Raw genomic sequence first — 18404 nt, 5'->3', positions numbered from 1 at the left:
ACATGCTACTCTTTGGAAACCCTATTAACAAGAGCAACCCCATCACATGTGCTGCTGTAACCATTTTGTAATTATCTTTGGCAAGATTTTATTAGTGTGCGATATTATAGATGTTCTAAGGTGCTGTCGAGTTGGTTCCAACACATGGCCACCCTGTATAGGGATTCCAAGTCTGTACATTTTTATAGGAATAGAAAGCTTCATCTCTCTCTTGCAGAGCAAATGGTGGGTTTGAACCACCGACCTTACGTTTCGCAGTCCAGCGCTTATGTACAGAGCCACTGTGCTCCCTGATGGCAGTGACAGTGTTCAATCATTTCTGCTTTCTATAAGATCACCTTTCTTTGGAATGAGCACAGATATGGATCTCTTCCAGTCGGTCTTCCAACTTTCTTGGTATGAATTTGTTAGTGCTTCCAGAACTTCATCAGTTTGTTGAAACGTTGCAGTTGGTATTTCATCAATTCCTGAAGCCGTTATGTTTTGCTTATGCCTCAGTGCGGTTTGGAGTGCATCCTTCAATACCATCACTTATTGATCGTGTACTACCTCCCGAAATGGTCGAATGTGGATCAAATCTTTTTGGTACAGTGACTGTGTATTTGTTACATCTTCTTTTGATGCGTCCTTCTTTTGTCAATATTTTACCCATGTTGTTTGTAGGTGCCTTCCAGTTGGTTGCGACTTACCAGTCGTATACACAACAGAATGAAACACTGCCTGGTCCAGGGCTGCCCTCAGGATTGTTTGTATGTTTGAGACAATGATTGCTGCCTCCGTGTCAGTCCATGTTGTTGAGGGGTCTTTCTCTTGTTTGCTGACCCTCTACTTGTCTAAGCATGATCTTCTTTTCAGGGACTGGTCCCTCCTGACAACATGTCCAAAGTACAAGAGATGAAGTCTCACCATTCTTGCTTCCAAACAGCATTCTGGTTGTAGTTCTTCAAAGACAGATCTGTTTGTTTGGGCTTTTTTGATAGTTTCAGTATTCTTCATCAACACTACTATAATTTAGATGCATCCGTTCTTTTCTGGTCTCCCTTATTCATCATACAACTTTCACACACATATGAAGCTTGGGTCAGCACACCTTAGTCCTCAAACTGACATCTTTGCTCTTAAATACTTTAAACAGGTCTTGTGAAGCAGATTTGCCTAATGCACTACGCAGGTTGATTTCTTGATTGTGGGTTCCATAAGCATTGATTGTGGCTCTGAGCAAAATGAAATATTTGACAAATTCAATCTTTTCTACATTTATCATGATGTTATTTATAAGTCCAGTTTTTTTGTTAAAGTTTTTATTGTGATCTGAGTGAAAGTTTACAGGGCAAATCATCAGTTTCACCCTCGACAAATCATACACTTTGTTTCATGACAATGAATACAATCCCCTCCGTGTACCATCAGTTAACAGTATTTCTCTCTATTCATTTTAGCTCTTTTTTTAAAAAAAGAAAAACACTCAGGCATATATAATAATTTAAACCACCAAAGGACACGTTCTGCACGTCTGCCTCATGGCCACCAGCTCTCAGTCCCTCTCTTCCCATGTATAGGTCCAGTTTGTTTGTTTTTTTTAAACACAAGACTCTTTTATTATGTGTTTCCACAGCTCAGAAGTTCAGACATGGCTTAGCTGGGTTCTTTATTTGCATCTTACAAGGCTGCATCAAGGTGTTAGCTGGGCTGCGTTTTCATCTCGAGATTGGAGTAGGGAGGAATTTGGTTTAGCCTCATTCAGACAGATGGCAGCGTTCTTGTCCTCTTGCTATATGACTGAAAGCCCTGGTGTCTTCTCTGGCTCTTGGGTGGAGGTTGTCTGCAGTTCCCTGCCACACGGCTGTCTTTCCAAACAGGCTTTTCACTCATGGCTGCTTGCTTCCTTAACGCTTGTAGGAGAATCGTTCCCATCTGCAAAGTCTTACGTAATGAAATGTAATCTGGGGGCAACAGCCCATTATCTGTGCCATAGAAATGTAACTAGAGGTCCAGTTTTGAGGATGTTCGTTTTCTGTACATTGAGATATAATCCATACTGAGAAGTGTACTTTTGTATTTCAAGGCCTCTTGGCTTCCAGCAAGCAAGGTTTATCCTCTGCATATTTCAGGTTGTTCATGAGTCTTCCTCTAATCCTGATGCCACGTTCTTGATATAATCCAGTTTCTCAGAGTATTTCCTCAGCCTACAGATTAAATTGTTGTTAACTGCCTTTGAGTCCGTTTTGATTTACAGCAACACTGTATAGGGTTTCCACGGAGCAGCTAGTGAATTTGAACCAACGACCTTGCACTTGAAACTGAACTTGTGGTCCAGTGTGTTATACCACAGTGTCACACCAGGACTTCACAGGTTGGATAAATATAGTGAAAGAATACAACCCTGGCACACACCTTTCCTTTTAAACCGTTCAGTTGTCCCCTTGTTCTGTTTGGAAGACTACCTCTTGGGCTATGTACAGTTTCCTCATGAGCACAATTAAGTGTTCCAGAATACCCATTCTTCACAATGTTGTCCACAGTTGGTCATGATCCACACAGTTGAATGCCTTTGCATAGTCAGTAAAACACAAATAAACATCTTTCTTTTATTCTCTGCTTTCAGCCAAGATCCATTGGATGTCAGCAGTGATATTTCAAGTTCCATGTCCTCTACTGAGTCCTGCTTGAATTTCTAGCAGTTTGTTGTCAATACTGCTGCAGCCGTTTTTGGATTAAGCAAAAGTTTTACTTGCATGTGATAGTAATAATTGCTTTAGTCTCTCTGTTTTCAAGAGAAAGTTTAAGGTAAGGTGGAGGGTCAGAGAAAAAGGGGAAGAGCCCTAACGAGATGGATTGTCCAGGTGGCGTCATTGATGGACTCAGGTGTGGCAGCGGTAGTGAGGTTGGCCCAGGATCGGACATTGTTTCGTTCTGCTGTGCATGGGGTCGCTATGAGTCGGTTCCGACTCGATGGCCCCTGACAACAACAACACCAAGACATCCATTTTGGTCTGTTTTTCTTTCCTGTCTTTTTAACGACCTTTTGCTTTCTTTCTGTATGATGTCATCCCACAACTCCTCTGTTCTTCAGTCTTTAGTGTTTAACACATCAAAGCTGTTTTTGAATTGGAGTCCTGGTGTGGCACTGTGGGTTAATGTGCGGGACTGCAGAGTTGGTTTGAACTGCAAGGTCAGCAGTTCAAGCTCACCAGCCAATTCTTGGAAACCCTATACAGGGTCGCTATGGACCAGAACTGACTTAATGGCACTTAACAACAATAGCAACAGCTTTGTGGTCCTTCATTTGTTTATGGGTTACAACTCAAAATGAGAAGAAACAACTGCAAACATCCATTCATCAGAACGTGGAAAGTATGAAGTACGAATCTAGGAAAATTGGAAGTCATCAGAATGAAATGGAACCTATAAAGATCAAAATCGTAGATATTAGTGAACTGAAATAGACCAACATTGGCCATTTTGAATCAGATAATCATGGAGTTTACAATGCTGGGAATGACACATTGAAGAGGACCAATGTCACATTCATCATCAGAAAGAGCATTTCAGTACAATGTTGTCTGCAATAGGATGATATCCATATACGCCTATAAGGGAGGCCAGTTAAATATCACTTATGCAAATTTTTGCACCAATCAGTAAAGCTACAGATGATGAAATTGAACAGTCCTGCCAACTTCTTCCATCTGAAATTCATCAAACATGCAATCAAGATGTATTGATAGTCTCTGGTGATTGGAAGGATCACTAGTGGGGAAATATGACCTTGGTGATAGAAACTTTCCTGGAGATCACATGACAGTATTTTGCAAGACCAACAACTTAATTATTGCAGGTACCTTTTTTCAGTAACATAAAAAAGGTGACTATACACAGGGACCTCACCTAATGTGGAACACACAGGAATTTAATGGACTTTATCTGTGGGAGGAGCTCTGGGAGCGTAGTGGTTACACATTGGGCGACTGACTTCAAGGTCAACAGTTCCACACGACCAGCTGTTTCATGGGAGAAAGATGAGGCTTTCTGCCCCCGTAAAGATTTATATAGCCTCGGAAACCCTGTACAGGGTCGCTATGAGTCGGAACTCCACGGCACATAACCACTACATCTTTGGGAAGAGACAATGGAGAAGCCCAATATCATCAACCAGAAGGCGGCCAGGGGCCACTGTGGAACAGGCCTTCAGTTACCCATATGCAAATGCAGGCTGAAACTGAAGGAAATTAAAACCAGCCTGTGAGTGCCAAAATACGACCTTGACCCTTCAGGGTGGTATATCCCACCTGAATTTAAAGACCATCTCAAACACAGGGTTTAGAATTTTGCACCTAGAACCCTTCAGTATTCTAAATCTAGGCTTAAACTTTTACTTCAGTTCTTTCTCTTTGAGAAATGCTGAACATGTTCTTCCCTTTGGGTTTTCTCTTCTAGGTCTTTGCACATTTTATTATAACGCTTGACTGTTTTTGTGGTGGCCCGTGTAATTTTCTGTTGACCTCTCCTGCTTTGTCGTTTCTTCCATTCCCTTTAGCTGCTCTGTGTTCAAGAGCAAGTGTCAGAGTCTTTCCTGACATCCACTTTGATCTTTTATTTCTCTCCTGTCTTGTTACTGTCCTCTTGCTTTCATCATAGATGATGTTTTTGATGTCATCTCACACCACTCCTCTGTTCTTCGGTTATTGGTGTTCAATCTGTGAAGCCTAGTTTTTTGATAGTTTCTAAATTCAGATGGGATATACTTACAGTTGCAGTTTGGCCTTTGTGGGCTTCTTTGAATTTTCTTGAGCTTCAGCCTGAACTTGCACATGAGCATTTGGTTTGTTCTGCAGTGCGTTTCCTGTTTTGGCTGGTGATGGTGAGCTTCTCCATCGTCTCTTCCCACAGATGTAGTCAAGTTTGCTTCTTGTGTATTCCAGCTGGTGAAGTTCATGTGCATAGTCGTGTTTATGTTGTAGTGTAAAGGTATTTGCAGTGAAGGACTTGTTGGTCTTGAAAAAAAAATTCTATGATTCCATCTCCAGCGTCATTTCTGTCACCAAGGCCATATTTGCCAAGTACCGATCCCTCTTCTTTTTTTTCTTAAGATGTTTTATTGTGAATTACGTGATAATTTACATGGGAGAACATTAGCATTGCATTCATCCTATCATATATCATTTCACTGCCATGGTTACAATCCCCTCCATGCATCATCACACAACCAAAGGGTATACCCTGCAAGCCTGACCCCCGGTTGTCAGCACACAGCCCCTCTCCCTCTCTGGGTCTAGAGTCCCCAGCCACTCTATCTCTCCATGTCATCTTCTCTGCCTCCATCTCTGACGCCACTGTTTCTCTGGGTAGGGTCGCACACTCCGCTCTTCTCCTTTGATGGTCCTAGGGACTTCCTCTCCTAGACTGCAAAGTCCATCACTCTCCTCCTTTTGCTACAAAATGTCTACCTTTACATTTCCAACCCTCACAATCAGTCCTGATAATAATTATTCACTATTGTACAAGGGACTATCTCCATCTCCTTTCATCAGCCCAGACAGATTAGATACTACTCAGTGGAGATTCTGCCTTCCTCTGCACCCTCTGCATCTAGGGTTCCCTCTTGAAAGCTTGTAAGCCAGTCACTTTTTGCCTTTATAGCCTCTCCTCCCCCACATTTTGGGTAGTCAGTGTCCAAGTTGCCCATCCCTGTCTACTCTGTGTATGAAGGGGGTGGGAATGATTACCGCTGTAAAGGTTTGTTTGCTTTTTTGAGCTACTGCATCCATAGGTGTAGGTCAAATTCATCTAATTGAATCAGATTACTCCTTTTTTACCTCTTCCTTCTTCAGATCCCTCTTCTTGTTTCTAACTCTCAGGCCCAAATCACCAGTAATTACCAGGGCATCTTGATTGTTTGACTGAAGAAGTTCATTGTTGTTGTTAATGCTATAGAGTCAGTTCCGACTCATAGTGACCCTGTATAGGGTTTCCAAGGAGCAGCTGGTAGCATTCTTTAATTTCTTTATCATTGGTTGGTGCATAGATTTGAAAAATCGTTTTTCTTCTTGTTGTTAAGTGCTATTGAATCAGTTCTGACTCATAGCAACCCTGTGTAAGGTTTCCAAGGAGTGGCTGGTGGATTTGAACTGCCAACCTTGCTGTTAGCAGTCCAGTGTGTATCCTACAGGGCACAGCACAACTCCTAGGTATATGGGTGGTATCCAATCACAGAGAGCTTTGTATTTCAGGGCAGATGTTGAAATGCTGTTTTTGATGATGAATGAGATATCATTTTGCTTCAGTCTCATTCCCCGCATAGTAAAAGTTGCTGTTCTTATGTACGGTGGAGTAGTAAACTATGTTGTTGTTGGGATGTGCCGTGGAGTCGGTTCCGACTCATAGCGACCCTGCACAGGGTTTCCAAGGCGGTTAATCTTTACAGGAGCAGAACGCCTCCTCTTTCTCCCGTGGAGCAGCTGATAGTTTCGAACTGCTGACCTTGCAGTTCGCAGCCCGGTTCGTAACCACTACGCTACCAGAGCTCCCAAACTGTAGGATTGTCAAATTCAGAATGGCCAGTGACTGTTAACCCATTTCAGCTTACTAATTCCTAGGATATTGATCTTTATGAGCTTCATTTTATTTTTGACAACTCCCTATTTTCCTAGATTCATAGTTCATACATTCTGTGTTCCGATTATTCACGGGTGTTTACAGTTGTTTCTTTCATTTTGAGTTGTGCCCCATCAGCAAATGAAGGTCTCAAAATGAATGTCCATGTGTGTCATTAGGGTCAGCTGTACTTTTTAGAGGCAGCTCTTCCTCAGTCATATTTTTAGCACCTTCCAGTCCTGGTGTGGCACTGTGGGTTAGTGCGCTGGACTATAAGGTCAGTTGGAGCCACAAGGTTGGCATTTCAAACTCACCAGCTGCATCCTTCTAGCTGAATGCTTGCTGCTGATGTCAACATATTCGCTGTCAGTGGAAAACGCTGAACCTTGTGAGACTGCCCACTTCAGCAACTTTTACACCCATGGTAACCATAGTTTTCTTCTGGCAGTTTTGCGACTTCAGCCACAGTTTCCATTCATCAAGATTATTGGTCTTCCCTCATTGGGCTCATCTCTGAGGTCTTCCCAACCTTCCTTGAAATGCTTGACTCACCTAAAAACTGGTGTTTTGTGTGGGGCAGCATTTCCATTACTTGTTGGTGGTAAGACACAGTGACTTGGGAAGATGTCCCCTTAGTTTTTTAAAAAATTTAATATTAGTCTAGTTCTGACCTCAAAATCGGTTTTTTAAAAAATGTTTTATTTTGAATTATGTGATAGTGTACATGAGAGAACATTAATTAGCTTTACATTCATCCTATCATATGTCGTTTCATTGCCATGGTTACAATCCCCTGCATGCATCATCATCTAACCAAAGTGTATATACCCTGCAAGTCTGTCCCCTGGTCTTCAGCACACAGCCCCTCTCCCTCTCTGGGTCTAGAGTCCCCAGCCCCTCCATCTCTCCACGTCATCGTCTCTGCCTCCATCTCTGGTGTCACTGTTTCTCTGGGTAGGGTCCCACACTCCACTCTTCTCCCTTGATGCTCCCAGGGACCTCTGCTCCTAGACTGAAAAGTTAATCACTCCCCTCCTTGCTACAAAACATCTACCTTTACATTTCTAACCCTCACAATCAGTCCTGATAACAATTCTTGTATCACAAGAGACCTGTCCACATCTCCTTTTATCAGCCCCGCCCAGACAAATTGGATACTACTCAGTGGAAATTCTTCCTTCCTCTGTGCCCTCTGGATCTAGGCTTCCTCTTGAAAGCTTGTAAGCCAGTCACTTCTTGCCTTTGTAGCCCCGCCCCCACCCCACCCCCCATTTTGGGTAGCCAATGTCCAAGTTGCCCATCCCTGTCTACTCTGTGTATAGAGGGGGTAGGAATGATCCTCGCTGTAAAGATTTGTCCCTGTTTTGAGCTACTGCATCCATAGGTGTAGGTCAAGTTAATCAAATTGTATCAGATTACTCTTTTTTTCCTCTTCTTTCTTCTTCTAGTTGAGCTCTGATCATCCAGTCATTGAAGCCAGGTCAAGTGGGTATTATCTGCAAGTGTGGGTGTTCTTGTGCATATGTCCTCTCTTCTTATCATCTGGATGCTTCACTCTCCACTCTAGTCCTCTGTGGCTATGTCACACTCTTTGTCCAAGAGTCTCCTTGTCTTGCCACACTGCTGGCCAACCAGGTCTCCACCTGGGTTCACAGGAGTCTTCTGAACGTTGTAGGGTTTGGCTCACAGCTTCATTGCTGTTTTTCCCTCCCATCCTCTTATCGGTGATGAACATGGTCATCAATCAGAGCGTGTATTCCCATTGAGTCTTAGTCTTGGAAGGGGGTTTGCTCTTAGGGGACCCGACCACTTGCCTTGATGTCTTCTGGGTGAACAACTTGCTTTTTCTTGTAGTAATCAGTAGGTCTGCCTATCATTCTTTCAAGAAGTATCTTCTGTTCTTCTGCCTGCTCCAGGCTGGTCTGCTTGCCCTTTCAAGTGGAAATTTCCTACCTCTGAAGATTTTGGATGGTGTTCAGGATTCCACCTATGGTCTTATGTAATGTAGAAGCTCTGCAGGAAGCCTCCTTCTCTGGGCATGTTGTAGCCCCATTTTAGGTATTCCAGTCAGTTATAGGCAGAAGATGGTCTTACAAGCTTTCTATGGTGATATTTCTGGCTATTCCTTTTTCTCCCCCTCAAGCATCTATTTTATTATAATGCTATGCCAGGGAAACCAAGATTCATAAGACAGCCAAGCATCTTAACATTATTTGCCCTGTTTTCCCCATTCCAACCATGTCTCAATCCCTGTATCCCAGGGCCCTGTTGTTCCAAGGTTGTGCGTACATCATTATTTACCTCTGTCCCACTTAGCCCATGCAAACCTGTCTAATTGGTCTCCCATCTGCCTTGTTCTTCTATTCCCCTCTCCCTTCTTGTGTATTGCCCCCCTCCCCAGCACCCAAACTATCCTATGTCTATTCCCTGCCCTGTGCTCCACCTTCCTCTCCCTCAAAATCGTTTTTATCCGTGGCACAAAAAATATCCTTTTTGTTGTTGTTGTTTTAAGGTACCCTAATGAGACTAGCGGGGTGGCACCGTGGATTAACGCGCCAGACTGCAAAGCCGTTTGAACTGCAAGGTGAGTGGTTCAAGCTCACCAACTGCTCCTAGGAAACCCTATACAGGGTCTCAATGGGTCGGAACCAATGATGGCACTTAACAATCACAGCAACAATGAGACAGGAGTCCTGGGGTGGCGCTGTGGGTTAATTGTCTGGACTGCAAAGTTGTTTGAACCACAAAGCCGGTGGTTCAAGCTCACCAGCCGCTCCTAGGAAACCCTCTACAGGGTCGCTGTGGGTTGGAACTGACTCAATGGCACTTAACAACAACAACAGCAGCAAACTGAGAGAACTTGTCTGAAGCCATTCCCTGATCAGAGAGCCATGTGTAAATATGTTTTGTTTAGAATAAAACCATGTATGTATAAACTGGGACCATAGAAACAATACATTTTTACTTACACTGGCATCTTCATACCCTACTAAATGTGGTGGTGCCATTGATGAGGCATTGGAATGCTAGCTGCAAGGTGGGCCATTGAAACCCACCAGAAAAAGAGGCAGCTGCTACCGTAAACATTTACACTTGGAAGTCCTATTTACAGTCTTGGAAGCCGTGTATGGAGTCGCTGTGAGTGGAAAGCTACTTGATGACAATGGTTTGGGGAACGCACACTTATGTTCTTACAACCTTGACAATTTGCCATCCTCATGGAAAGTCAGTGTTGGGCTTGAATTGATAGTTTTAAACGTTGTGAGGAAGGAATAAAACCTTTTTTTTTTTTTTCTTTTTTTTCCATGCATATCTGATTGTCTGATTTAGTTACAAGTCAGGCTGCTAACCACAAGGTCAGCGGTTCAAAACTGTTAGCCGTTTTTCAGGAGAAAGATGAGACTTTCTGCTCCCGTAAAGATTTACAGCCTCCGAAACCCTATACAGGGTCACTGAATCGGAACTGACTCCACAGCACACCACCAGCACACTTTGAATCTTAGGTTTTTCTGCCCAGGGGTGTAAAATGTTTTAAAACAGTTACAAAGTACTGGAGGATTTGTGTTAAGAAGAAGATCCGAAGCAGTGACAGCAGCTAGACCCGGAGCGTATATCCCACTAACTTGGAGTTTCCCTTCAGCCTCCAGGTCGTGACTCTGCGGCACCGAGAGACTCACCTGTGGGAAGAAGAAAGAGGCCACAGTGTTTGCCTGTTCTCATTTCTGGGGATGCCTTTCAACAGAGAATGCGATTTCTGAACAGAAATTAGAGCTGATCGAGAAAACACAAAGACAGGATCCCAGTTTCTGCCTGTGTCCCAAGTACAACAACAACAAAATGCTTCAGACCCAGGTGACTTTGGTTCATGTTTTCCTTTGTTCCGTGTTAGACTTGTAGCGGTCTGTAAACGCTCAGTTAATTCATCTGCGAAGTATGCCTTTAGAAATGTAAGAACTGGAGAAAAATTCACTTAGAGTCTTACTTCAACATCTGGCAACACAGGACTAGGAATATGTCAAGTTCATAGGATAAGCACTAAATTTCTTACTTGGCTGTGGGCAGGGTTCAGTTCCATGAAGACCTCAGAGCCTCACTGTGTTTGATCAGAGGCATCCCCCAGGAGCTTGCCATGTGGTCCTCCCAAACACGACAACTTGCCTCATTAAAGCCAACAAGATGGCAGTAACCTAGCTAGTATCTAATCTAATCACGGAATAGCATTCTGTTGCTTTTGCATTTTCTGTTAGAAATGAGGCACAGTGGAGACCATGCTCAAGGAGAAGGGACCGTACAGTCGTGTGACTGTGAACCCAGGGTTACTTAAAATACACCTTCTCCCACAGGAATTTCGAAGAGACATGACTTCCCAGTGCAGAGCTCTGTGTTTCAGTAGACCTTCACCATGACTTTGCTCTTGTGGAGTCAGGGATTGCCATAGGTTAGACATTCCTAGTCTCTGTGTCTTTACTAAAGTCTCCTATATAGTCTCTCTCCTTTTGCTACTACGTATATTGCATACTGTTTTCAACTGTACATTCCTATTGGTAAACCATCTTACTGTATTTACTATGCTGTTAGGTTGTCAGTTCATATACACCCACACGTGTATAACTTTTTGTGCGTGCAATTTATTTATTTTTTCCAGATCTGCCTAAGCATCTTGTATCTGGTTCTCTAGAGTGTTTGGATAATATCTTTCACATCTTTCCAAATACACACACTTACTTATGTTCTGGAGTCCTGGTGTGGCGCTGTAGGATAAGCCCTCTACCGTAGGGTCGGTTTGAGCCACAAGGTCGGTGGTTCACATTCACCGGCTGCTCCTCGGAAACCCTGTGCCAGGGTTGCTATGGGTTGGAACCAACTCAATGGCGGCTCTTCACAACAGCTACAACATTTAGCTGATAGTTTCTTGTAACTCTGACATCTGGCATCTTTTCACTGCAGATTCTGATATTGGTTCTGAAGAACCATGTTGAATGTAGGAATATATTTTTAATTTTCCTGATGTCACTAGTATTTATTGATGTCTTTGCAAATAGGTAGTCAAATACTTACACATGTGCCTGCATGCCTATAAACATACATATATACGAGCGGCCTTCAAGAAGTTTGTGGAGTCCCTCATCTGATTATTCAGTAATGCTTGTTAGTAATCTCATACATGAGCCCTGGATATCCACAGACAAATGTAAAAACCTTCCCTAAAAGCCGAGACTGTAAATTCCAAAAAGGCAAGTCCCCCCCCCCATCCAAAAAAAAAAAAAAAAGCTAAAGAGGATAGAGAGAAACACTGTAAACTGATGATATATGGTGGGGATAATAATCAATGTAATGAAACAAGCTATATGAATGGTTGAATGTGAAGCTGATGATGTGCCCTATAAACTTTCACTCAATGCAAAATAAAAACATTTAATTAAAAAAAAAAAAAAAAGAAGTTTGTGGAAAAATTCCATGATCTTAATTCCTTTTTTCCACAAACTTTTTGAATGACCCTCACATATCCGTGTACAGATATGTCTACTCTTGCTTCTGTGAATGTGATATTTTAGCTAAAGTGGTTTGATTGCTACACTTAATAGAAACATCTAATTTAATGAATGGATGGATGACTGAATACAGAAACAGAATATTTTATTAGGATTTTAGAAACAGTAGATCTATCCACGCAGCTGTGTATGTGGAGGAAATGAACAGACATCACCCCTGTCATCAAAAGGAAAGCCCTTCACTGACCAGGACCCTGTTGTAACAGGATTCACTGACACTGGAGGACGTGGCTGTGGAGTTCACCGGGGAGGAGTGGGAGCTCCTGGCCCCTGCTCAGAAGGCCTTGTACCGGGACGTGATGCTGGAGAACTACAGCCACCTGGTGTCCGTGGGTGAGGACAGCTCCCCTGTTACTGCCTTTCCTTTCTCAGCTCTGAAACCATTGGAGGAATGTCTGCGGGTCTCTGCAGTGGCGGATTCTCAGTCTGATTTTTTGGCCTGAGGGATAAGTGGGGATATTTTCCCTACTCCTGATAGAAAGCCTTTACAGTGTGTGTATGGAAATTTTGTCATGTATGTACCATTCTCCAGTGTCATAAGAGCCTAGGCCGTCTTGGTGCACCTAACTCTCCTCTGATTACCCATGAACAGGATATCAAGTTCCCCAGCCAGATGCCCTCTCCAGGTTGGCAAGAGGAGAACTGCCGTGCAGTATGCCAGACAGCAGCCACAGTCAAGACTATTCAGGTGAGCGAGCAGAACCAGCCGGTGGGTGGCTGTGGAGGTCAGTCTGTCAGAGAAGGCCTCAGACCTGTGAGCAGTGTCTACGGATGCACCCCACTTCCCATGTGTAACCCCTGGATCTCTGTTTGATCGCCCAGTATCTGGATACTTTTGCTGCAGCAGCTGTCTTCCCAGTTTCATATCCTCTTGTAAGGGTCTAGTAGTGCCTGAAGCCCTGTGATTTCAGGATGAGGAGACTCGCAGTCAGCTCAGAGGTGAAACTTAGAAATAAGTTCACTCAACAGCGTCGTTAAAGGAGCTCTGGTAGCGTAGCGGTTACGAATCGGGCTGCGAACCTCAAGGCCAGCAGTTCGAAACTACCAGCTGTTCCATGGGAGAAAGGTGAGGCGTTCTGCTCCTGTAAAGATTTACAGCCTCGGAAACCCTATGTAGGGTCGCTATGAGTCCACGGCACATAACCACCACCAGCCCCACAGTGTCTTTTCCTTTTCTGACTCGCACTTCCCCACCACGGCACTGTGTCGTTGTGTGCTGGGGTGGATGATTCGTTGCAGTGAGTTCCAGTTAAGGCGTGTGTTAAGTAAGTAAGTAAGTATAATGTAGGATTAGTGTCTACGGTCTACGGCTCACAGTCAGGATCAAGTAGGCTAAGTAGAGGCAAGCAGGCTAAGTCTGAGATGCTCTCCTGAAGTAGAAAGCATGATCTTCCTTGTCCGGCCGGCCTCTGCTTCTGCCTGTCTCTCTTGCCTTTTCTCTCTCTGAGAGCTCTGTGAGGTGGGCCGTTGTTGTTGTTTAGTGCCTTGGAGTCGGTTCCATTAGTAAACTTCTTGTCCATTTTAAGTCGTGGTCCTCCCAGAGATTCTGAGAGTGGCCAATCCCCTTAGGGTTCTGTATTCACTTTATTTGCATAGTTTGAATCACCTCGTTTCTATAGTCTGTAGTTGAGTGATCATTCCCAGCAAGGTGCAGAGAAGTAACCTATCACTGGCAAAGCTACACAGCCTAGGGCTAGATAAAAATGGGTCAAACTATCAAGTAGTTTACTGCTTATCCAGGAAATGTTGTTCAACCTGGACAAAAGTGACAGACCTTCTGTGATAGAAGACTAGGCAGGGCAAAGGTAATACCGTCTCACGGTTTTTTTGGGGAAAATTCTCAAGGTGTTTTTCCAAAGAACCAAGGCAAAAGCTACATGACAGAATTCACTTGTCCAGACTTTTCACCTCTCTGCTATGAAAGTGCACCTTCCTAGCCTTTCTCCAAAGAGAGAATCTTGAATTCCTCATTAGTCCTCGTGTGGCACTGTGGGTTAATGCGCTGGACTGCAAGGCCGGTTTGAACCGCAAGACGGAGATTCAAGTTTACCAGTTGCTCCAGGGAAACCCTATACAGGGTCACTCACTATACAGAGTCAGAAACAGCAGCAGTTACCAACAACAATGGTCAGTAATTGTCCTCTGAGTGAGGCACCTTCCTCCCCTCTTGGGTCACGCTGACATCCCCCCTTCCTTGAATGTTGGACCACACATTAAGCTGCCTCGTATTCTGTCTGTATCTGCTTGCCAAGGTTCACTCTCCCTCTGTTGTAAGGTCCTCCAAAGTTCCTAATTTCCGTTTGTTCCTCCCTTCTGAGTGAAGCTTTCTTCACATTCACCCCTGTTGGAGGGTTAGTATTTCCGTTAGAGACCTGTTGTTTGGCTGAAAAGTGAGCCTTTAGGGTGAGTTCAGTTCCAGCTTGGAATTCTGTTTATACTCAGAACATAGGGTTTTCACTAAAGAGCCTTCTCACATCAAAGCAGTTTTTAATCCCTGTATTATTAATTGATATGATGGAAAGATTCTTTTTTTTTTTTTTTCCTAGAATTCCAGAACGTTGATGATCATTCTCCTGGGCGAAATGAAGGCAGGATGAACAGAGTGGAACAATACCATGACCATAGTGCATGGGAAAACATTTTTTCCCATCAAACGAGTCATTTTCCTTTAAGAAAACATAGTATATTGGACTCACATGAAAAAACTATAAAATCAAATTTAGCTTTAATTAACCTGAGCAGCAGCGAAGAAGTGATGGACTCTTTTGAGTTTAATAGAGACGCTAACCATGGACAGTTTCATACTGAAATCAAATTTCCCGAAAGCGAAAACTTCAACAGCGCTGAGTCTCAACTAATTCAGTATCAGAACAAACTAGAGAAACCATATGTGTGTAATGAGTGTGGGAAAGCCTTCACCCGGAAGTCTTGGTTTATTAGTCACCAGATCATTCATACGGGAGAGAAACCCCATAGATGTTATCTATGTGGGGAAACCTTCTCCAGGCAGTTTAAGCTCACTGAACATCTTCGGAGAGCTCACAAAGGAGAAAAACCTTTTGAATGCATGGAGTGTGGGAGAGCCTTTCTCCAGAAATCACAGCTCAACATACACCAACAAACTCACACTGGAGAGAAACCCTACCTGTGTAATGAATGTGACAAAGGTTTCATCCATAAAAGAAATCTCATCATTCATCAGCGAATTCATACCGGAGAGAGACCCTACGTATGCAGTGAATGCGGAAATGGCTTCATCCGGAAGGCAAATCTCATTGTTCATCAGCAGACTCATACTGGACAGAAACCCTATGTGTGTGGCGACTGTGGAAAAAGCTTCACTCAGAAGGGAGGTCTCATTATTCATCAGCGGATTCACACTGGAGAAAAACCTTACATATGCACTGAATGTGGAAAAGCCTTCATCCGTAAGCAATATCTCATTATTCATTTGCGAATTCATAGTACAGAGAAGCCCTACGTTTGCACTGAATGTGGTAACTGCTTCGTTCAGAAGAGAGAATACATCATGCATCAGCGAATTCATACCGCGGAGAAGCTCTATATCTGCAACGAATGTGGAAAAGCCTTCCACCGGAAGCGAAACCGCACTCTTCACCAGCGAATTCATGCTGGAGACAAACGCTATGTTTGCAGTGAATGTGGAAAAGCCTTCATCTACAAGGGAAATCTCGTTATTCATCAGCGAATTCATACTGGAGAGAAACCCTACATATGCTGTGAATGTGGAAAAGGTTTCAACCAGAAGGGAAGTGTCATTATTCATGAGCGAACGCACGCTGGAGAGAAACCTTATGTCTGTGGTGAATGTGGGAAAGGCTTCAGAAAGAAGTCTCACATCGTAACACATCAGAGATTTCACACAAGAGAGACTCACTTTGCATGCGGTATCTGTGGACAATCTTACTCCCTAAAGTCAAATCTCATTGAACATCAAAAAATTCATTCCAGAGCAGAACCGTTCCAAAGCAGTGATTGTGGGAAAGCCTTCCCCATGAAATCAACGCTCAGCGTACATCAAATATCTCATAAAAGAGAGAGAACGTATGCCTGCAGTGAGTGTGGGAAAAAGTTTCCGTACAGGCATAGCCTTGTTTTACATACAAGAATCCATACTGAAGAAAAATGTACACAGTCAGGGTTAGAAAACTATCCTTCCCCAGCAAGTCACAGCTCATCAAATTCCAGTAATCTCATACGGGAGAAAAATCCTGTTAACATAGTAACTATGCAGATGCCTTCTGTGACAACTCAGCCACCAATAAACATGAGTGGGTTTCTCTCACATAGGAACGTGGTCCTTGTGGGACAACCCGTTGCCAGAAGTGAACCCCCGGGAAATGACAGACTATCGGTCCAGCAGAGAAATCTGATGAATACTGTGAATGTGGTATTACCTATGAATGCAGTGAGTGTGGTAGTGCCCCCAGTGACCAGTTACGTCTTATTTCATGTCCCGCAAAACCCATAGGAGAAGTTCAGATACAGTCACTGGGATTATTGATAAGTGAAAGTTTTCTACTTGGTTGTATAGCTACAAAGTGTATCCTGAGGGAAATCCTATGTCGGAACAAGAGGACCCTTGTATACTGATTTTTCATAAATATGTGCGTTGATCTTTGAGACTTAATCTGATGTTAATCCAGAGGCATATGCATTGTTTTATTGTATCAGTTCAGTTAAAGGAAATCTGGATTCGTGTCAGTGGGCGAAATAAACCCTGTGAATTTTTTTAAGACAGAAAATCATCAGGAATGATACTGCTGTTGCTGTGTGTTAGTTTCTGTGAAGTTCATTCCCATTAACGACAACCCCGTTGCTACGAGTGAAAATCACTTAGAAGAGAAACCCCAACGGGCAATGTGGATTGGTGGGATTTTATTATTATTATTATTATTATTCAGTTGTCTTTATTGAAAGCTTTTTATTGTGAATTGAATGAAGGTTTAAAGAGATCAGCAGTTTTACATTCAACAGATCATATACTTTGCTTCATTACAGCGATGGCAATACCGTCCGTGTACCTGCAGTTAACAGCATTTACCTCTATTCACTGTCCTGGTGTGGCGCTGTGGGTTAAGGAGCTGGACTGCAAAGTCGTTTGAACTGCAATAGCGATGGTTCAGGCTCACCAGCTACTCCTCGGAAACCCCATATATAGGCTGACTATGGATTGGAACCAACTCAACGGCACTTCACAACAACAACAACTTTACGGCACTCCTCCCTGTACCTCTCACTACCTTCATGTTTCCTCTGCTAACCTCCCTCTTGTATATTGCCTTGTATATTAAAATGTGTCTGCCCTCTAGCCCGTGAATAACTTTTCCTCCCCCACTCCCTATAGCCATCATAGATTGCTGCTTTTATCAAGAAAACCAATTTTTTCTTTTAACTTTTTACAACAGTGGTCTCACACAATAGTTGCCCTTTTGCGACTGACTGATTTCACTCAGCATATGTCCTCCAGGTTCATCCATGTTGTGAGGTGCTTGGTGTATTCTTCGTTATTCTTCAACATTGTGAGGCGTTCCATTGTGTGTGTGTACCAAAGTTTGCTTAGCCATTCTTCTGTTGGGCATTTAGGCTGTCTCCATCTTTTGATGTGCCTTATGGAGACAGCCTATCGAACGAACGGTCCTGTTTTCTTATCCATTCTGCTCTCTCTCTCTCTTGACTGGTGCGTTTAATTCATTTACATTCAGTGTTGGTTTTGATCAGTGTGAATTGATGTTGCCATTTTCCTGTGTGCTGTGTTTTTTGTGTGTGTGGTGCTGCTGGTGTCTTTGTTCCACATAATTTTCTGAGCTAAGTTCATTTTGTATGTTTTCTTCTCATCTTCATTCTGTTAATGTTTACAAAATCTTTCTGATTTTCCTCTTGTTTTAACGTGCTGGTGTATTCATTTTCTTTGAGGTTACCCTGTAATTTGTTCTTTTTTTTTTTTTTGTATTTTAAACAATATTTTATCTTGAACTCTACTTGCCATTTGGAACTTACATATCTTTACATATCTACATTATGCCCTGTTTTGCTTGGTCATTGACTTCATTATAAATTGATATTTCTGGTTCCTTATTTTCAGTCTTATAGGTTTCTTTTACTTCAGATACTTCTATTGGAGTCCTTAGTGTGGTACCGTAGGATAAGTACTAGACCACACGATCAGTTTGTAGGATAAGTACTAGACCACGCCATCAGTTTGTAGGATAAGTACTAGACCACGCCATCAGTTTG

General features: G+C 43.0%; 1 protein-coding gene across 1 annotated transcript in view; it reads left to right on the top strand.

The window, feature by feature from the left end:
• Positions 1–10431: 10431 nt before the first annotated feature.
• The window catches only part of LOC102837236 (zinc finger protein 350-like), a 41441-nt gene continuing 33468 nt past the window's right edge, over positions 10432–18404 (top strand). Inside the window, exons 1-5 of the mRNA XM_006868339.1 lie at positions 10432–10446; positions 12353–12479; positions 12739–12834; positions 14693–15707; positions 16326–16575. Coding sequence (XP_006868401.1) covers positions 10432–10446; positions 12353–12479; positions 12739–12834; positions 14693–15707; positions 16326–16575 — 1503 coding nt within the window. The remainder of the gene's footprint in view (positions 10447–12352; positions 12480–12738; positions 12835–14692; positions 15708–16325; positions 16576–18404) is intronic.

Source organism: Chrysochloris asiatica, unplaced genomic scaffold (assembly GCF_000296735.1).
Source record: "Chrysochloris asiatica unplaced genomic scaffold, ChrAsi1.0 scaffold00116, whole genome shotgun sequence".
NCBI lineage: Eukaryota > Metazoa > Chordata > Mammalia > Afrosoricida > Chrysochloridae > Chrysochloris > Chrysochloris asiatica.
The sequence above is the reverse complement of the archived record's forward strand: the minus strand, read 5'-3'. Positions and strand labels throughout refer to the sequence as shown.